Genomic DNA, 22,062 nt, shown 5'->3' on the forward strand with positions numbered 1-22,062 from the left:
CACTGAAAGTGTTCTTCCCAGGCAGTTTTGTGTCTCATAAGGCCAAATGAGTCACTTTGGGTGACGCAGTCAGAAAGAAAGAAAATTAAAAAAAAAGAAATCAAGTGTAGAATCCTTAAGATAATTTGGATTTGAAGGCTGAAGAGCAAATTCTGATTATTCCACAGACATTTAAGGAGGGTTTTGACCGTGTTCTTACATGGTCTTCTTATCTACTATTAAATGTTCACTGCTAATTTTGCTACAATAAACACAGAGGTATTCTAGTTTTTCCCCATTTCCCTTCAAGTCAGTGGGAAAAAAAGCCACATTTTAATACAATATCTAGAAAAGTAATCCAGATGCTCCACATTTTTGTTTCATTTTGTTTTATTTTATCTTTAGTCCAAGAATTTCTGAGCTAACAAGAATTCCATACCACTAACCTCTTCTACTGCTGTGCGAGTCTTCTGGCCCTTCACCAGCCACAAAATGTCTCTTGCGTGCCTTCTAGAATTAGAGAAAAACACACAAAAATCCCTAACAATCTATTTCCTCTTTTCTCCATGTGCAGTAAATGTAGAAAGGAGGTGGGATTGAACAGTAAGATGAAATGTTTTTTTTTTAATGTTAAAATGGCAATTGGTCTGGGCAACGCAGTCCTGGAAGCAGGCTTGAGGTGAAGGGCTCTTGACAGGTGAAAAGTTAACAGGTAGAATGAATTTCCTGTGGCAGGTTTTGTGCTTTGTATGGGAATTAACTCTTCTCTGGGGATTCATTCCCATGAAAAGCTCCCACTATTTTATATTACAGTTTCTCCCTTCAGTCTCCCAATCCAAAATACATATGACACATAAGAAAAAAAAGTTTCCCTAAATTTCAAGAAGAAAAACAAGAAAACTCTGGCATCGGGTCTTAAGGTTACATAAGTTTTAGGATGACCAGAGATTACCCAGCTGTGAAACAGCCAAAGACTCTTTGATTAATGTGTATACAGAATAAACTGATACAAGCACAATTTGAAACGGGAGCAAGACCGAAAACTGTTGGTTTCTCAGCTGGTAAAGGATCCTTTCTTTTCTCCCGCCCTGATCTGTGGGGGTACAGATTGATAATTGGGGGAGAAAGAAAACTGGATGAAATTGGTTGCACCAGAACTGAAGATGACTCTGCTTTCCGCTTAACTACAATGTAATCCCTTATCTGGTTCTTCCAACAATCTTTATTTTTTTTAAAAAAAAGACAATTAACCAGAACAAAATGGTACCATGAGTAGAGCCTCAGTGGTGCAGTGGTTAGAGCGCAGTACTGCAGGCTACTTCTGCTGACTGCCAGCTGCCTGCAATTTAGCAGTTCAAACCCCACCAGACTCAAGGTTGACTCAGCCTTCCATCCTTCAAGGTGGGTAAAATGAGGATCCAAATTGTTGGGGGAAGTAGGCTGACACTGTAAACCACTTAGAGAGGGCTGTAAAGCACTGTAAAGTGGTATGTAAGTCTTAAATACTATTGCTATTGCTATTTTGATGGAAGGGTTAATTGGTTACACCTACATCAAACCTGTGCATTTTAGGATATGAAGGTAAAATAAGTTGAATGCCAGTTTTTAGACAGAAAGGTTAGTTTTCCTCTCCCAAAGTGTCAAGGCTGTTTGCCTACCAAGTAATGAAAGGAAAATAGAATTCATATGCTTATTTGCATAAAGGTTGCATAAGTTTGGCCTTGGGAGATACTATTTTTGCCATATTGTAGAAAGAAGAGTTAATAGGCCAGCATAACCTCCAAGTATGTTTTAGGATTAACCTTGAACATCTTCAGATAACTTTATTTGGGGGCAAGATGAGGCCTTAGGTGTATATCAGCAGGTAGATATTAGGAGGTCTTTCCACTGTGTATACTAGGCATCTTCAAAGTACGGCCCATGGGCCAGATACAGTCTGCCAATGCAAAGTATTGGCCCATGGAGTGGTGGGATGAAAAGCAGCTGCCAGCTTGTAAAGAAGTGCTTTAAAAGTCTTTAAAAACAGCCTTTTCAGATTTTTTCACAACCATGTGATCCATTAAAAGTCTTTAAAAAAACAGATTTTCAGATTTTTTCACAGCCATGTGATCCAGGGCTGGTGGGCGAGTAGGAGTGGGGGAGGGTGCCAGCTTGTAAAGCAGCTGTCAGCTTGTAAAGTAATGCTTTAAAAGTCTTTAAAAAACACTTTAAAAGCAGCCTTTCAGATGGTTTTCACAGCCATATGATCCAGAGCGAGTGGGTGAGTAGGGAAGGGGCTGCTTTTAAAGTAGCACTTTAAAAGTGAGTGGGTGGGTGGGTGAGTGAGTGAGTAGGTGGGTGAATGAGTGAGTGGGTTATTGGGTGGGGGGGCAGGGGGACATGTCTCCACATCTCCTAGGTTTTTTCAAAATCAGCTGAAGTTGACTAACACTAATTTAAATGCCACCGCAGTATAATGCCTAAAAGAGAATTCACCCACTGCTTTGATTCTTCCCATATATAAAATACACCCACCAAATTGGTTGCTGAACAATTTCGGTAGGTATTCATGTGTGTATATACACATGCACAAGTGTGGCAAAAAGCAAATCAGTTTGTGAATTTTCCTCCAGGCTTAAAAGACCTTTAGCTCTTTAATCCCAAATAAACAGGTTCACTTCCCATTGAATTAGTAGTATATTTATGTTGCTTAAAATTGTTTTTCATTTTAAATATTGTATTATTTCATGTATTTTTGCAATACAAATGAAGATATGTGGAGTGTTCATAGAAATGTTTTTTCAAACTATAGTCCCGCCCCCAACAGTCTGAGGGACCATTCTCCCTCCTTAATTCACCATTGTTGATTCTCGCCTTCTTCCGCCTGCTTCCAATGTCTCTCAATGCCCATCTTGGAGGTTTTAGTTGTAGTCTTAACTGGTGCAGTTCTCAGTCTGGTTTATTGTGTGGTCATCTGAAACATATGATCAGGAGTTATTTTGAAGGAAATCCTGTTTGTTTTATTTTTTTTAATGGCCTATTTTAAGAAGCCTGAAGCTGCTGTTGTAATGAAGTTAGGCAAGTGGCAAGAAAGTTTGTGCTCTTTTCCCCTTTGGGGTGGTCTTAAGTAGATAGATTCCTTGGGATAAGCAAGTACAGCAAGAACAAAGGCAAAATGGAGTGCTAAATTGGCCACGCCCGCCCAGTCACATGTCCACTTAGCCATGCCCACCCAGCCGGTCAGCCCCTCCCCCCCAACAGTGTGAGGGACCATGAATCATCCCCCTGTTCAAAAAGTTTGGGGACCCCTGGCATATACCATTGTGAAGTCTCCTAAGATGTATCTTTAATCAGAATGCAGTTGCCCTCTTGTGTGACATTATTGTTCACGTTACTGGAACTTGCTGTCAGGAATTTCAAAAGGTTGAACAACTCTAGCCTGAGCTATGCAGCTTCTCTTTTGTGTCCGAGTGTGTAGGATTCGTGGACTTGACCAGATCTACAGGGTGTGGCTAACAGAAAGTCCAGATGGGGCCATATTAGTGTGATCAAAACTCTGCCTGCTTTTATAAGTATCATGATGGTTTAATCACACCATCTCTGCTGCTATTTTAACCTCCTGACCTCCTTGGATGTGTGATTGCTAGAAAAGTGAGCCTTATTGCTCAAAAAGCTTTAAAACACCAGGATTCCTGAGGTGGGACAGCAGAAGGCGGCGTTCAACCCTCAACTTGAATGAAAAAAAAAAAAACCCTGAGGTTTGCTTTCACCCGAGAAAGGGTTCCAGAAATTGAAATAATAGTAATTTGATTTTTTTAAAAAGGCTCCTGATAACAACCAAATAACAACCTGGAGTGATTAAGAAGACAAGCAGCTAGTCTAGCCAAGAGAATGTCTCGTACGGTTGATTTATATTGTATTCCTAATGCAGTTTGATTTTAGCCAATACTTAACAGAGCCAAAGCTGAGTGCCTTCTCTACAATTATCTCCAAGGGAAAAGGTCAATATAGTATCCAAGTGGAAACATTAGTTTATCAACAGCAAGTTTGTTACATGAGTCATTTTAAAGAAATGCAAACTTACAATAAACTATACTAAGTTGGACAATAAAGTTTATTTTTATTTTTGTTCCTGAGTATGACCATCAATGCTGATCCTATTTGTATTCTCCCCCATTTTACTAAGTCACATTAGTAAATAAACTGAAAAGTCCAAAATTGAGAGAAAATGTAGGATAGGATAGGATAGGATAGGATACTTTATTAGCCAAGTGTGATTGAACACACAAGGAATTTGTCTCTGCAGCAGAAGCTCACAGTGTGGAGAAAATGTATTAGTGGTAACTATGCCAGGAACACGCTCAGTGGCTAAGACACTGAGCTTGTTGATCAGAAAGGTTGGCAGTTTGATGGTTCGAATACCTAGCGCCACGTAATGGAGTGAGCTTCCGTTACTTGTCCTAGCTTCTGCCAACCTAGCAGTTCGAAAGCACGTAAAAAATGGAAGTAGAAAAATAGGAAACACCTTTGGTGGGAAGGTAACAGCTTTCCATGCGCCTTCGGCATTTAGTCATGCCTGCCACATGACCACAGAGAGATCTTTGGACAGTAGTGGCTCTTCAGCTTTGAATCGGAGATGAGTACTGCCCCCTAGAGTCAGGAACGACTAGCCTGCATGTATGAGGAGAACCTTTACCTAAACAAGTAAGGGCCATATTTCACTTCAAAGAGGACTCCATCTCTTATTGTTTCTTAAGGAATGCCCAGGTGATGTCCAGGTGCCCAACAGCAACTCACAGCTGACCTGCTAAGGAATAAATGAGACAGAAGTTAGAAGACTTAGAAGCACTTGAAAGGACATCTTTTTTGCTAAGTGAATGGGACTGTTTTTACTTAACTGTTTTTCTAAAGAATCCACACTGGCAGCAAACGTGTGTAGTAATATCCAGGATGGATGAGATTTTGTTTTGTTTTGTTTTGTTTTTTAAAAAAGAGCTGCCTTTTCCTGTAAGGGCCCTAGCATTCCTTCCAAATTAGTACAATTCCTGTGTTTCTGTGAAAAGAACAGGCCGTTTGTTAAGAGACTTTTGAGCAAAAGCCTTGAAATACATGGGGAATATTTGGCTAGAGGGATATTCAATGGGAAATTTTATTTATTTATTTATTTATTTATTTATTTATTTATTTATTTATTTATTTATTTATTTATTTATTTATTTATTTATTTATTTATTTATTTATTTGTCTTGTATGCCGCCCACTCCCGGAGGACTCTGGGCAGCTCACAAAAGACAAGGGAAAGGGGGGAACGAGACAAAGACAACATATTAAAAACAAAACCAACATTCACAATTTCCGTGGAGGTAGATGCTTCTCAGCTCCCCCCAGCCTGCTGGAACAGCCAGGACTTGGTGGCTTTGCGGAAGGCCGGGAGGGTAGTAAGGGTCTGGATCTCAACAGGGAGCTCGTTCCAGAGGGCCGGAGCTGCAACAGAGAAGGCCCTCCCCCGGGGAGTCGCCAGCCGACATTGGCTGGCAGATGGAATCTGGAGGAGACCCAACCTGTGCGATCTAATTGGTCTGAGAGAGGTAATCGGCAGGAGGAGGTCTCTCAGGTACCCATGTCAGATGCCATGTAGGGCTTTATAGGTAGCGACCAGCACCTTGAAGCGGATTCGGAGACTAATAGGTAGCCAGTGCAGCTCGCGGAAGATAGGTGTAACGTGGGTGTACCTTGGTGTCTGAGATTACAAGATATCAGCAGTCTTCTTGAGAAGAGGATGGGTGATAAAGGTTTTGTTCAAGTGACTGTGTAGCTTGTTAGCAGGGATATCTTGGTTATTCCAAAGGTGCTTTTCCAAGAGGCAATTGGACTTTCTATGTTCTTCCTTGAAGAAAGTTCCTTTCTCAGTGTCAGGGTTCCAAATAGCATCCAAAATTAAATCAGAATCCAAGGCAAAGTATTGCTCAAAGTTTATTTATTATGTATTTATTAATTAGACTTATATACCACTTCATAGGGCTTTCAGCCCTCTCTAAGTTCTAGTTTATTAAGAGAGCCATGTTGGCACATCTGGGAAAACCTGACTCTCAAAGCTTTCCAGTTTTCCCCACCCAGTTGAAAGTTCAAGATCTTGCCCCCACACCCATAAGTCCATCACATGGTCCAATCTTCCACTGCCTTGCTGGCAGTTTCTACCCATCCAGTTCCAGTCAGGTGCAGAGGCAAAAGATGACCTTGGCTTTCTAGAAAGAATGTTGTTACGGCTACATAGTATGTAACTCCTTGCAATCCCCTCCCAGGCCTGACGTTCAGTTCTGAAGAAACTTCTTGGATGAGAAGCAAAAAGTTTTCAAGGAAAAACAAAGTCCAGTTGTCTCTTGAAAAAGCACCTGTGGGACATCTATGACCTGGATGACTGAGAATCTCCATAGACAAATACCTTAGTTAGCAAACTAGTGAGGTATTCTTGTTAAAAACAGAAAAGTGTATTTTATTTAAACCACAGAACATACACACCACTTCTAATGAAACTTCTATGGAAGTTTCCATCCTTGATCACAGTCCTCCAGTACTCCTTCACTCCAGAATCACCTCTACCTAGGCAGGGCAGGTGATCTCTTCCTAAGGCTGGACATGTCCGCTGGTTGAACATTGTTCTTTAATAACTTCTCCACAATCATTTTGTTCATGGACATGTGTCTTGAAGGATCACTATTCTTATCTGCTGAAGCCCCAAGTTTGCCTTCAAAAGTTATTTCAATGGGCAAAGGATCTTGGTAAAAGACCACTTACAGTATATCTGCCTGCCTTTCCAGGTTAACCCATGTATTTGAGCCTTGCATCAACTTAATCTTTTTGAACGGCTGACACAATCTGTGTAAGTCCAAATTTGTGAAGTACAGATTGCTTCATATTTTGTCCAGTTGGGTGACAAAAAAATCTTGATGGTCTTTTCAAAGAAAGTCAGCCAATGAAGCAGCCATGGTTTTATGCCCTTTTAATTTGTTTGACTAGATTTGTAGTAGTTAATCATTTGCTGCTCAGCATTTTCATGCTTGCATGGAAATGAAATGTTCTTTGCCTTTAGCTGTGAGGGGGTGGGGGGGAAATGCCCTTAGTATTCCACCTACTACTGGTTTCAGTTTTGGGAAATGCTGCAGAATATTATTTCATCCCTGGCTACTGTGTATCAGACTGATTTATACATTTGCTTTGTGGAAAACAAATATTTGATGAATTTGTAGAAGACTTTTTCTGAATTTTGATATTATGGAAGGTCAAGAGAAAAATGTGAGATAGTTAAAGAAACGATGATTGCCTGGGCAAAGAATTTCGGATACAATATAGAATTAGAAAAATGGTTAAAATTTTTAGAGAGAAACTACAAACTGACAATGGGTGCGGCCTGTAAAGAAAACTTCTACAAAATGTTTTATAGGTGGCATTGCCACCTGCAATGTATAGGAATTCCTTCACCAAATGCTGGAAATGTAACCAGATTCCAGGAACATACTACCACATGTGGTGGACATGTAAGAAAGCAAGGAATTACTGAGAGAAATGATAACCGAACAACATATTGAGTTCAAACCAGAAACGTGCCTTTTAGTTATACTGTCGGAAAGTTATGACAAAGCAACCATATACCGTGTTTCCCCAAAAATAAGACAGGGTCTTATTTTCTTTTGACCCCCCCCCCAAATTTTGCATGGGCCTTATTATTGGGGGGGCTTATTGGTTTGGGGTTGCCGCCATGAGGTGACCATGCTCATGAGCAGCCACCCGGCAACCCCTCTTTCTAGCCGGGCAGAGCGCCACTCACTGACCCAGTAATATCCCAAAGGCGTTAAGCCGCGTGACAAGAGAGGTTGCGCGAGCACTTGTTCTGCCTCCAGCTTGCATGCCTCCCAACCTCACCATGCCCAGCTCTGCCTGAAGGGCTGGGCCAGGGCGCAGCCACGGCCCCGCTGCCTTTGCCACAGCCCTGCCACCGCCGCCATGCTCTGCGCATAACCGGCTTCCAAACTCCAGAGATCCACTGCTGCTCTGGGACTACGCTCTATGGCTGTGGGCTGGCTGCGGGAAGACTCTCTGTCCCACCAGAATGCTACGTGGCTTAGCGCCTTTGGGATATTACTGGGTTGGTGAGTGGCGCTCTGCCTGGCTGGAAAGGTGGGTTGCCGGGTAGCTGCTCATGGGAGCAGCTGCCTGGCAACTCCCTGCTCCAGCTGGGCACAGCGCCACCCACCACCCTAGTGGTATCCCAAAGGCGTCAAGCAATGTGAGCCCCTTTGCCCCCCTTCCCCCGGCTCCTGCGGCTTTGTTCCTTTGGGATATTGCTAGGTTGGTGAGTGGCACTCTGCCTGGCTGGAGGGGGGGGGGGTTGTCCAGGGGGCTTATTATTGGGGGAGGGCATATATTTTTGCCCACAGGAAAAATATGGCATGGCCTTATTATCAGGACATGTCGTAATTTCGGGAAAACACAGTACTTAGTGTTATATATATTGACAGCAGTAAGAATCGTATATGCTAAATATTGGAAAAATGCAAACCCCCCACCGGATGATGATACAATTAGGAAAATTTGGGATTGTGCTAAAATGGATAGGTTAACCTTAAAAATTAAAGATAAAGAAGACTCAAAATATTACAGGACATGGAATACATTTTATGAATGGATAGAGACAAGAGGTAGAAATAAGAGGGAAGTTTACGAATGTCAATAATTGTTAGTTTGTAAAAGAAAGATGTATAAAACTATGGATATAATATGGAAAAATTGTCAATAAGCTAACGTAAGTAGAATATATCTTTGAGCTGTGTCCATTTTTTTTAATGATATGTGTTCAAAAAGTTATAATTTCATAGTTTGTTTAAATGACCTTTAGCCACCCTGGCAGAATTAAAGCTAGAAAATGAAATGCTTTGAGTGTATGAAAGTACTGAGGACAAATTGTGCAGTAATTGTTCCATGTCGAGGTGAATAATTAGATCATTTTGATCCATACATCTTCTTAAATTTAATGCCAGAGTGATGCTTGTCTTGTGGTAAAGAGTGTGGGGCTGGGATGTAAACAGAGATTTGGCATGTGGGTGGGTGGATATGTTGGCCATGAGATTTTTGCTTCCCTTGATTTTATAAATGAATACATATTGTGTATTATGAAAAATGTTTGCTGCCCAGTGTTTTAATGGTTAAATCAGAGGTCTTCAAACTTGGCAACTTTAAGACTTGTGGACTTCAACTCCCACAATTCTCCAGCCAGCATAGCATAGCTGGCTGGAGAATTGTGGGAGTTGAAGTCCACAAGTCTTAAAGTTGCACAACTTTGGGGTCCTCTAGGTTAAATGTATGGCCATTGTAAGAAGAAGAAAACTTACATCAATCAATAAGGAGCTACTTTCAATTTGCTCAGAAATGCATGATGGACATGGGCAGTTGGATTTATTTATTTTCTTATATTAATATCCTATTATATTACAAATTCACCTGGCCATCTCATAAACGTAGCTCTGGGCAGCTGATGAATAAAAAAAATGGAATAAAAGCAATAACCAAAATGGTAAATATAGGTAATCATTGATTTATGATCACAGTTGAGCCCGAAATTTATGTTGCTAAGTGAAACATTTGCTAAGTGAGTTTTCTTGCCACCGTTGTTAAGTGAACCATCGTATTTGTTAAAGTTAGTTACATAGTCGTTAAGTGAATCTGGATTACCCATTGACTTTGCCAGAAGGTTGCAAAAGGGGATCAAGAGACCCCAGGACACTGCAACTGTCATAAATATGAACCACTTGCCGAGCATTTGAATTTTGGTGACGCGACTATAGGGATGATGCAACGGTCGTAAGTGTGAAAAATGGTTATAAGTTCCTTTTTTTCAGTGCTATTGTCACTTTGAATGGCCACTAAATGGACTGTTGTAAATTGAGGATTATGTGTAATGTAAATACCATAAAATATTTATTTTATAATATTTAGTAGCCTGCAATTCCGCTAATATCAGGGACTTAGGCCTGATGACAAAATCAAGTCTTAGACCAGAAGGCCCACATCAAATTTGATCTCTCCTCCTCCTCTTTTAATGACCCCATAATCCCTTTTGCGGTGGAATCTGGGCAACTGAACGGAACTGAAAAGTACTAAGAGTAGTAAGTGCCTCAAATCTAAGATTGGTGTCAGGATAATTCTCTGCTCTTTTCCAATAAGGGTTTTGGCAGTCATGGAAAACAGCTGTCCTTCTCAACGTGTTAGAGCTGCTTTCAGACATTGAAGGCAATAAATATTGAAGGTCTCACCTGCCATATTTTTGAAAATCAAGGGTGGCGTTTCTAATTTGTATTATCCCATGAGGGACATCAGTTAACCAGTTAATTCATTGGATTCCCAATTGGATTAGATTGGATCCCAGTCAATCAAATCTTTCTTGCGGTCACAGAGCAGCATAAGAAGGGTAAACGTCAAACAATAATTTTAAAAACAAAAGAGGATTTCGGTATCCTGGGTGCCCTCTTTAGTCATACAGACAAGCGTAATACATCTGTAATGCTAGACCTGTGAAGGCGAACCTATGGCATGCATGCCAGAAGTGGCATACAGAGCCATCTCTCCGGGCACTCCAGCTGTTGCCCATTGCTCTTCTAGGTTCCGGCCAGGGTGCCGGCCAGCTGGTCTTTGTGCACTTAGGAGTGCAGGAAACTGGAGGAGCAGTTCCCTGGTGTGCATGCGTACCCAGGGAAGCTGAGCTTCCAGTTTCTGGCACGCGTTTGCCTGTCAGTCAGCTGATCGTCACACACAGTGAGTGCCAGAAACAGGAAGAGCAGGTGACTGGCACGCATGCACATGCAGAAACCAGAAGCTCATCTTCCCAGGAGCCGGGGAACTGCTCTTCCAGTTTCTGGTGCTCCCCCATACGCGTGCGCATGCCCGTTTCGGCACTTGGTGCTGAAAAGGTTTGCCGACACTGTGCTAGAATTTTCTTTTCCAAGTAGAATAAAATTGTAGCTTTATTTTCATTTTTTTTCTTTTTGCTTCTTCATCTGGTAGCATTCTATATTAAGAAGACTCAGCCTTGTTTTCATACATATTTAAAATCCCCCTGGTAAGCAAATTCTCCCAAGAAAGAGTTATGGATCCCAACTCTGGTTTGTGGCTTCTGAAAGCTTCTCTTCTCTTGCCATGAGGGTGAGCATGCAAGGAAGGAGGGTTTTGTCTACATTGTTTGTCTTAGCAATTATACTGGCATGGAAGGTTTTCCCAAAATGAAATGTTTCTTCAGACTTTCAGTCAATCTTGGAGGGGTTAGGGAGGAGACAGGCAGTGAAGGAGAAGGTTGATACATGGATGAAGACTGAACTTTTACCCTCTTTCTATGGAGAAGGCTTCATGTGTAGACCACAAAGTGGCAGGAAACGGTGCTGTTAATTTTCCAGCGGTGGCAGTTGGGAGGGATTGGAGAGCATGGAAAGGAGGCCTTCAGGAACTCTGCATGAATCTAGGAGGCCCGTTGCCTTGTTCACGGTTTAATTTATGTTAGGCAGATGCATAAAGCCCTACATCTGTGATGGCGAACCTATGGCATGCATGCCACAGATGGCACGCTCCAGCACACATGCGCACTGGCCAACTGATTTTTGGCCTTCGAGAGAGCCGAGGGAGGCACTTTTTGCCCTCCCCAGGCTTCAGGAAAGTTTCTGGAGCCTGGGCAGGGTGAAAACGGACTCCCCCTGCCCACCGGAGGCTCTCCGAAAGCTGGAAACGGATCATTTCTGAACTTCCAGTTGGCCCATTGCATCCGTTTTTCACCCTCCCCAGGCTCCGGAGACTTTCCTGGAGCCTGGGAAGGGTAAAAACGGCCTCCCCCAGCCCCTTGAGGAAATACCAAGCTCAGCCTGGAGGCGAGTAGTGCAGCGCACATGGATGGTGTGGGGGTGGTGTGTGCATGCACTTGTAGGAGCATGCTTCGCATTATTGCTGCTGGCATGCATGCACGCTATCATGCACGTGCCCTCGCATTTTTGGCACCCAACAACAAAAAGTTTAGCCATCACTGCCCTAAATTAATTCTGATAGTCCTCTATAACAAAAAAAGCATTGAAACATAAATGTTTATTTTAGAGGTTATGAGGAGGGGCTTTTTTAAATTGTGCCAGTTTGAACAAACGGTAAACAGTAACAGAGTTGGAAGGGACCTTGTACTTGTGCATCGTTTGCAAATTTTTAAAAATTGGCTCAGTGGATACCATGTCCTGTCTACAACCCTTGTAAGATACGGGAAGTCTACAAGCCATGCCAAATCTCTGCTAGTTTTCTTCCCTGTGGGACTGTCAACTCAGGAAACCTCTGCTGTTTTTGGGTGTGCTTGCAAAGAGGTTGGTACTTAACAAGTGAGATGGTGCTTTGCATCTTTTAATTTGAGGAACTGAAGACTCCACCAACCCCAAAAGACATAGGTTTTTTATATAAAAAAAATTAATCTTGAAATCTGCATGCTTTTCTCTTCTGCCAATTTTTATTTCAGGTTCCTAGAATCAAGATTTCTCCAACCATGTCTATTACAGGGGGGCGGGGGTGTATTGCCTCTTCTGCAAGAATTCACAACTTGCTTTTTAAAATGTCTTTGTCCAGACAGCTGCAAAAATAAACGGTAACGATTTCTCTTGCTTTGATGTTGCATCAGCAATGACTTCAGTTCCCTGCTACCAAAGACAGATTTTGATACCATAAATGCTCCTTTGAAGAGTGATTCTTTGGTTTCGATAGGCTATGTTAATATGTTCTGCACGATAATTTAGATTTCAAATATATTTGGCTCCAATCTCTGAATCTTTAGCTTTTGTCCAACATGGACACTGGCATGATACCAAAGTCAAGTTTTAGACAAGCTAAAGAGAATCTGAAAAATTATGGGAGATGAAAGGACAGAATTAAAATACAAAACCACAAATGGAAGCCTGCGGAATGAAGAGGAATGTAGCCCTCTTAAACATTAACCTGCCCATCTGGGTGGCGGCTCCTGGTTGACTTTGGCTGATCTTGAGAAGCTAAGCAGAGCTGGACCTGGTTAGTGTTTGGATGGGAGAACACCAGGGAATCCCAGGGGTTGCAAGCTACTCTGGAAAGTTTAAAAACAAGTCATGAAAGAAGGCAGTAGCAAATATTTCTTCACTTTTGCCAGGAAAATAGGATGGCTCCTCCTGAGAAGTCCTAGGAATTGAGCTCACCTTGAAAGAGATTTCATCGTTGAATGGTTTTATTGTCTACTAGCTGAGCTGAGGATTGCTCAGGCATTTATTTATAGGTGAAAATGTCCAGATCAAACGTAATTTCTAATGTTGGATTTTCCACCTTACCAGAGGGCGCCCCCTTGTGAAGTACTGTGAAGCTGTTACCACGGCAACTCCACTGCGCTGTACTGTAGAAGCCATTTTACGGCAGTGCAGTAGAAGCCATTTTACGGCAGTGCAGTAGAAGCCATTTTACGGCAGTGCAGTAGAATCCATTTTAAGGCACAACAGGCTGTATCTTAACAGAACACACACCCTGAGACATTTTAGGGGTGCCTTGCCCCCACAATATTATTTTCCAGAGAGTAAGTCATCTGTGCACGAAGTTTGTTTGAAATTGCTCAAGGCATTCCATAGTTATGTACAGAGAGAGAGGGAGGGAGAGAGAGAGAGAGAGACAGAGAGAGAGAGAGAGACGGAGACAGAGACTGATGAGTCCTGGCAGGATGCAAAGCTACCGACTTGTTTAGCTAGCATCAGCATTGTTGAAATGTTTGGGGATAGACTTGATTATAGGTAGTCCTTGATTTAAGACCACAACTCAGCCCAAATGAGACATTTGTTGAGTTTTGCCCATTTTACAACCTTGCTTGCCACAGTTGTTAAGTAAATCACTGCAGTTATTAAGTTACTAATATGGTTGTTAATTGAATCTAGCTTCCCCATTGACTTTGCTTGTTGGATGGCCACAAAAAGGGATCACATGACCCCTGGAAACTTCAACTGTTGAAAATATGAGTCAGCAAGCATCTTGACTTTGATCACGTGATCATGGGGTCAAGGGTCATAAGTGTGAGAAACATTCATAACTCATATTTTTCAGTGCTGTTGTAGCTTCAAATGGTCACTAAGTGAATTTCTGCCTTGACACAAAAGTTTACATAGTTTTATAAGCCCTTTCTTTTCTTGGAGATATTCCAGAAGTGCCTGCCTTAAACTTGTATTGCAATAGCATCTATTTAGAATTTTAAGAATAATTTGCTTAAATTCAGTCTCAGGGATGTTCAGTAGTGCTTTGCTCATGTTTATAGTGGACAAATTTTCGAAGTTCATGGATACTATAATCGTTAACACCTGTTTCAACTTTGTGCTGTTAGTTTTGGACGGAACATTTGCAGCCCTGCATTGGCTACAAGTGGGAAAAATATGAAATGCAAGCCGGCATGATAACCCACCAGAGCGAAGCTGAAATGAAAATTGCTTGAAATATATATTTGAGTGGAAATAGATACAGTTTTGAACGCACCTGTAATTTATATAGAATGGAGTACTTTTCTTTTTTATATAAATGGTCTGATAATCTTTATAAATATTGTAGTGGGAAAAGGTTCAGTCTATTAAATTTCAGAAGTTAACCGGAGCCTGTATATTTTCATTACGTGAGAAAAAAGCCCCTCTACCCATTAGTTAGGTCAGATTTTGCTAACTTGTGAATTCTTTGGGGAGGTTCTGTTCATTACACAGAAATATTCTCTTCTCATGCAAGAAAAACAACTTTAAGGAGGCCAAAGCTTTGTATCAGCTAGTTTAATGAAGCAAGAAAGCACCCCAGATTTCCCAAAAACTGTTTTCTAATGAGGGGAACCTTCAAGAGAATTCATTCATGGCATCTTGGATGAGGGCTGCACCCAAAATCTAACTAAAAACACCAGGTTTGATGTCCTCCTTTTGGAAGATGCTCTACACCAGGGGTGTCCAACACAATTTCATTGAGGGCCACATCAAGGTTGTGTTTGACCTTGGGGGCCAGGGTGGGCATGGGCAGCTCAACATCACTCGTGTTGTGGTGCCTGCATGTGGCCCGAGAGCTCTACCAGTGAAAATGGGCTCCCAAACTCTGTTTCAGTTGCACTGGCTGCCTGCAACCCTGTGCCGGGAAAAAGTGAACTCTGTTTTTGCTGGCAGAGGCACCATGGGCTGGTTCTTTGTTGTTTCCAGGGTGGCCCCACAGGCCAGATCTAAGCACCCTGCGGGCCGGATCCAGTCCCTGGGCCTTGAATTTGACACCCCTGCTCTAGCCAACAAGGAGAACCGACACAAAAGTTGGTTGGTTTCCAGTTTGGTCCAGTGGTGGGATTCAGCCAGTTCGCACCTATTCGGGAGAACCGGTTGGTAACTTTCTAAGTAGTTCAGAGAACCGATAGTTAGAAGAAATCTCCTTTTGTTTCCCACCCCCCACTTTATGGGGCTAATCCTGTAAGGAAGGCAGGAAGGAAACATTCTAGTGTTATTTCTAGCCTAATCTTTATTGACCTGCTTACAGAAACTGCCTCTCCGGTTAACCCTGATTACATTGGAACAGCTAAGGTGAAGCATCCTTCGACCTGAGTGACCTTGAGTTGGCCACACCCACCCAGTCACATGACCACCAAGCCCCACCTACCCAGATGGTCATTAGGGCAGAGAACCAGTTGTTAAATTATTTGAATCCCACCACTGGTTTGGTCCTTGGTGAGGATCCATCAGTCAGAGCCAGATATATTTGACTGAAATACATCCATGTTGTCAACTTCCTTCCTTCTTACCCAGATTTAAAGACCTTCTCTGTGATGAACAGAACAAGTACCAGATGGCTTGGAGCCCCAATGGGAGAGTCTCATACTCATACTGGTTGATTAATTAAGAGCCAATCTCCACCTCCCCCCCCCAAAAAAAAATCTTGTAACTATTATTTTACTTTGATTGTCCTTCCATTTCATTGTGTTAGGAATCTTTATTTTTGATTATTTTAATATTTTTATGCTGTTAAGCCACCCAGAGATACTTCAAAATAAGATGGGAGGCAAATAAATTTAATAAATAAAATAAATAATAATAATTAGGGAAACATTTTTCTGCTATCCTCTGCCAATCCAATTCTGACTGCTTTCATGAGCCAAGATGGCCAGAGTTGAGGAATGTTTTCGTTAAAAATGGCTGCAGGCCACCATATGGATGATCATATGATCTTATGTTTATAGAATCAACAACCTTTATTCCTCTTTCTTTTTAAAAATTTTCTTTTTAAATTGGGAAACCTAACACCTCTATAGTATTTTGAAGGTTCTTCACACAGAGTACCAGAGTTGGAAAGAACCTTGGAGGTCCTCTATTCCAACCATCTGCTCAAGCAGGAGACCTTCTACCATTTCAGACAAATGGTTGCCAGTCTTGTCTTAAAAGCTTCCAGTGATTGAGCACCCGCAACTTCTGGAGACAGGTCATTCCACTGATTAATTTTTCTAACTGTCAGGAAATTTCTTCCTTCTTTCTAAGTTGCTTCTATCTTTGATGAGTTTCCATCCATTGCTTCTTGTCCTACCCTCGGGTGCCTTGGAAAATAAGTTGACCCCCTCTTCTTTGTGAAGACTGATTTCATGTCACCCCTAATGATTTGAACTTTGATCTCAACTTGCTAGCTGAGACTTTAGTTGATCACTTGGCTCTCTAAATGTGGTCAACTCAACTATCCTTAGATAAATGAACAATGAGTTACAGGTTAATAGGTACTGAACATTGGGTATTTTGGTGTCAGTCCCCCATATCTATGTTATTGTGGTTATTAACTCCATGCTGGTTTCCTTCTAAAGAAATTAGGTTTTCAATTACCTCTTTGTGGAATCCAGGAGTGTATTTTGGAAGACAAGAATACCTTTTGAGGTTAGAAAACACCCAGTTTCTCCAGCCCTCTAAGAGTCAGTATCACTGCCCAGAAAACCCCACTATTTATCCAGCACTCTTCTGGTTTGCTAACTTCTCCCCTGTTGGGATTTTAAAAAAACTGAAGTTGCTGTTTACTTATGAGAAGTTTTTTTTTTTAAGTTTGGTTTTTCAGTTTTAAGATGTGCAATACACTCCCTCTCCAAATTTGTGGCTCTTTTGCAAAACAGTTGCTCTCTCTTTGTGTGGGTGTCTCAGTTGTGTGTTTGTGAGTGTGCACACACATTCACAGAATGGTTGCTTTTTTTTTTGCAAATAAAGTTTTTTTATTTTTTGTTACAAATTGTAAATTCTTTTTCTAAACAAAGTATTGTTCAGGTTTTCCCCCTATTACATTATCTCATATACATAATTCATTTTTCATCATACCATTCCTAATTTCAGCCGTATTATTTTCTTCCCATATTTCCATCTTAAACTTAATATTTTCTTAACACATAATATCATTTTTTGCCCCTTCAGAAGTAAATCAAAACTATCATTTCATTTTCCATCTGTTATTCTGTTTTCTATAGATGGCATATATCCTCAAATTAAATTTTCATATAATCATTTTACTTAGTTTATTATCCACAATTAACAATATTAATATAAATATAATTCCATCACATCTTATTTAGCTAGATATCATTAACAGTGTTAACATATTTCATTTTGTTCTACTAATATATCCCTTCTTTCCCTCCCTCCTTTTCTAACCGTTTTCTCTTAGTTCATCTTATTCCCTTTAATATTCCACTTTTCATCCATTTTCTGGTTGTCCATTTCTGGTTGCTTTGAGAGCCATAACAAGAGACAAAGATCCCCCCCCACCCCATGTTCCCTGCTCTTTCTATCCTTTCTGCCTCTTAGTAACTCTTCTGCTGGCCAGTTTTCCCCCTTTTCTGAGCAAGCAGAAAAATAATTTCACCTGTCCCCAGCGTACCTGTGCTGCAGGCATCCATTTCTCCAAGAGACATTATTGGACTCTGAGCTATTCTTAGGAAGGAGGATGGCCAACCAATGTGCTATGCAACAGATCAGTTCCCCCTCCAGCACTACCACTTTGTTTTCTAAAATCAGTTGATTTTTAGATGTCCAAAGACAGTGGGTCAAGGAGACCTCTTGGTCCTGTGGGAATGTGCAAGGGCACCATGCTACTCAAAACAGCATTTTGTTTATTATAATTTTTTTCTTTCAGTCTGGCAAAAACTGAGTTTCCCACATGGAAAGAAATTAGAGCCTCCTAACCTCTTATTAGCTTAAGTACCAGGGACTGAAAATCACAACAATGTCATTTCACAGAAACCCAGTGCCGTTGTGCTTAGTTTTAATTTCACTTTCAGGCCGAGGTGATGGAGGGCTGCCTTTTGGAAATGTTCTCTTTGTGGAAGAATAACGTTATGCAAGCGATCCGTAACTGGATACTCCTGAATATGCATTGCAGACAGAGTTGGTTTATTCTCAGAAGGAAGCTCAGTGGTGAAAGTCAAAGAAAAACATTAGATCGTATCAGGTCTCTAAATGAGATTCCGGAGAACGAATCAGAACTTCCTCTGGGTTGAAGATGGTTCCCAGCTCAAGGATACTGAACAAAATGTCCATGGCTGAGAAAAGAGACTTTGATGTCTTAGGTGGTTGTTTTTATGCTGTTGGGGAGGGGGGAGGAGAAAAAATTGGATGTCACAGCATGCAACTAAGCACTTAAAGTAGTTCTTTGGATTCATTGTGAAGCTGGAAAGGTTAAAAACAGTGGAAGAAATGCGAGCTGTCCTTTTAAAACGGCTGGTTTAATGTAATAGAGAAGGCAAGGATCATCTGTTAGGAATGGATGGATGGTTTGGTTGTGCTCAAAACCACTGGGTACCATCTTGTGGCCTCTGCGGGCCAGCCTTTCTCTGTGGGAGCAGTCAACTTCTGGATGGCTCTTCCTTGACCCTGAGACATCCATGGTAGCAGCTTCTAACTGAATATTTTTTGTGCATTTGCAGGAAGAAAAATGGCTTCTGTTTACGCTTTTCTCTTATTACTATCTAGACAGCGATGGTGAACCTTTTCAGCACTGAGTACCGGCTTGTCTAACCCGCAACCTGGAAGATGAGCTGCCCAGGGGACATGCGCACACTGGGAAATGAACTTCCGGTTTTCAGCGCATGCATGTGCATTGGCCAGCGTGCCATTTACTGGCACGCATGCACTCTCAACGATCAGCTGGCCACATTGGAAAATGGAAGACCAGCTCTTCCAGTTACCAGCACTGCTGCACACACAAAGGCTAGCTGATCGTTGTGCCCACATGCACACCAGAAACCCAGAAGAGGAACAGGTGATGCCGCGTGTGCCAGGTGACATGGCTCCATGTGCCACTTTGGGCACGTGTGCCATAGGTTCACCATCACAGATCTAGGATTTATGTAATGTTTTTACGATATGGCTTATAATGTACTTTATACTTGTAAACCGCTTTGGGACCCTTTCCACTGGAAGCAGTATAAACATGTATGAATCACCTCCAAAACCTGAAAAAGGGACAGTGAGAGAAATCTGGTGCTGATCCAGTGAAATTGAGATCCTGTGAAATGGAGAGCTGGTTGCTCTTTAGCCTATTTCATCTCCTCACAAAATGACAAGGGTCCTCATCAAAATGAAAGAGGAAAGGGGTTCTCTAAATTTGAATTAATGTCAAATTGACCAAGGTCTTCTAGTCATTTACATGAAAAAGTTTTTATGCTAGGCTATTTCACAAACTTTTAATAATTCAGTTCAATCGTGCATTTCGGCATCAACATTTATTTTCATTGGCAGAACAGTCTGCTTTGGGAAACTCCCCACCGAGATGTTCCACGATTGCCTTAGAGGGGTTAGTAAACAAGGACAAGGATGTTGCGGTAGATCTGATTAATTGTGTGCCATTTTTATTTTCAGCTGCTGCTGAAGGAAAGGGGAAAAGTGGAGAAGACTTTTTCCAGAAGGTAAGAGCTTTTGCATTCATGGATATACCTGCAGCAACTAACAGAAAATGCTTTTTGGATTGAGTCCTGAACACAATGGACAAGTTCTTGTTTTTGTTAAATCCTCAGAGAACCTAGAGTAGATGGTATATAGGTATGACCAGCCCTTCCCATTGCGCAATAGACAAAGACATTGGATGAGCTATATCTGATCTAAGTTCCATGAGACTAGCTGCCTCCTACTTTTGCATAGAGGACAGTAATTTCTCTTCATCTTCTCTGGGATAACTAACTAAGGTTAGGACTGGGAAATGTATGTTTAGCTCCACAATATAGATCCAAATTCTAGACAGAGCCCCCAATATTCTAGGTCACCCCATCATGGCCAGTAATGACTTTGGAATGTTCTTCTATTTAGAAAAATAATATTACGTTTCCATTATGGTTAGCTTGGTTCCTAATATATAGGCATGTGGTCCTTGTGGTTTAGGTTGGTCTTACTTTCTTTTGTGGATGCTTCTGAATTAAGGGTTGGGGGATGGGGTGGGGTGAAAGGGTTTTAGGAAAAAATCCCTAAAATGATTGGCTTCTGCTTGAATTGAAGACATTCAGTGTTGGCGACAACGGTTCTTGCTTTTTCCGTTCCTTCTGCTCTGCTATTTCAGGATGGAAGGAAAAGTAATTGTAGATATGCAGGACTTGTGGTTGGTTGACACAGTTAGGCTGAGGCATTTGTCATCTTTGTGTGAATTGTTAAATTTGCAGAAGTTTGCATTTTTGGTAGCCTGTAAAGTATTGTGGCTGAAAGAGAAACTTTCAGAAAAGCTTTTTGGAGTAAAAGCTCATGGTTTACTCATTTCTTTCTCTGTGTTGTTTTCTTCAATCTCTTAAAACTTTTCCTTGTGTAAAATAAAAAGTCATGATTTTAGGGATAAAGGGAAAAAAATCTTCCAAAACCCACTCTATTCTGGACTGGAATGCAATAGCTGGAATGATGATACTGTGGCTTTGAGTAACTGTCACCTCAGCTTAACTTAACCATTGTTCTAAGTGGTGAATTTTCTCACAAGGGTCACATGCTTGGCTGGAAGTCGGGTGTCGAAATACTGAGGGGGAGGGAGTTTTGGAATATTGTGCAATAAGAAACTAAAATGGCTACATCTTGTTTGGAAGACAGGATGACAAGAAGCTTAGAAATTTCTTATATTTACAGATGTGGCTAAGGAGGGCTGGGTGAATCAGCCAAAATCTTATTCGAAAGTGTGATTAAATTTGAATTGTCAGCTAATTAGGAATTAGGAAAACAAACCCCCTGAGTCAACTATTTTATTCTTCAACTCAATCTGGATGCAGAGTAAGATAAACTCTTGCTTGAAGAGCAGGTGGCAGATGTGACGAGGAAGGCCTTTACACAAATCCATTTTGCGCAATAACCACGCCCAATTCCTAGATTTTGCCTTTATCGCCTTCTCTTTGGACTGTCGCAATGTGCTGTACCTGGGGCTGTGCTTGAAGACCTTTCAGAAGATGGAAATGTTTCAGAATGAAGTGGTGCAAATAGTTACAGAATAACAGAATTGGAAGGGACCTTGGAGATCTTCTAGTCCAACCCCCTGCTTAAACAGGAAACTTTATAGTATACCATTTCAGACAAATGGTTGTCCAATCTCTTCTTTAAAAATTCCAGTGTTAGAGCATTCACAACCTCTGGAGGCAAGTTGTTCCACTGGTTCATTGTTCTTTCAGGAAATTTCTCCTTCATTCTAGCTTGCTTCTCTCCTCGATTAGTTTCCACCCATTGCTTCTTGTCCTGCCCTCAGGTGCTTTGGAGAATAGCATGACTCCCTCTTCTTTGTGGTAGCCCCTCAAATATTGAAGCACTGCTAATCACCTTTAGTCTTTCTTTTCATTAAAAGGTATGACTGTCTCATGGCACACCCAAGTAGCATGAGTCTTACTAGCTCCTAATAGGTTTCCAGGATCAATTCAAGGTACTGATTACCACTTAAAAAACCCTTCCTGACATGGGTTAGGGTTGGATGTTTTCCAAAACTGTCTGCCTCTGGTCATTTCAACCAATCCCAAAGATTGAACGAGGAGGAGATTCCCTCCAGTGTCATCTGGTGGGGCGCAGGTGTTGTGCGTTCTTTGTTGTGGCATTTGTCTTATGGAACACCATC

General features: G+C 41.5%; 1 protein-coding gene across 1 annotated transcript in view; it reads left to right on the forward strand.

Moving 5' to 3' along the window:
• BICC1 (BicC family RNA binding protein 1) overlaps positions 1 to 22,062 on the forward strand; it is a 125,257-nt gene that overhangs the window by 22,773 nt on the left and 80,422 nt on the right. Inside the window, exon 2 of the mRNA XM_032231947.1 lies at positions 19,857 to 19,903. Coding sequence (XP_032087838.1) covers positions 19,857 to 19,903 — 47 coding nt within the window. The remainder of the gene's footprint in view (positions 1 to 19,856; positions 19,904 to 22,062) is intronic.

The sequence above is a fragment of the Thamnophis elegans genome, chromosome 15 (assembly GCF_009769535.1).
Source record: "Thamnophis elegans isolate rThaEle1 chromosome 15, rThaEle1.pri, whole genome shotgun sequence".
NCBI lineage: Eukaryota > Metazoa > Chordata > Lepidosauria > Squamata > Colubridae > Thamnophis > Thamnophis elegans.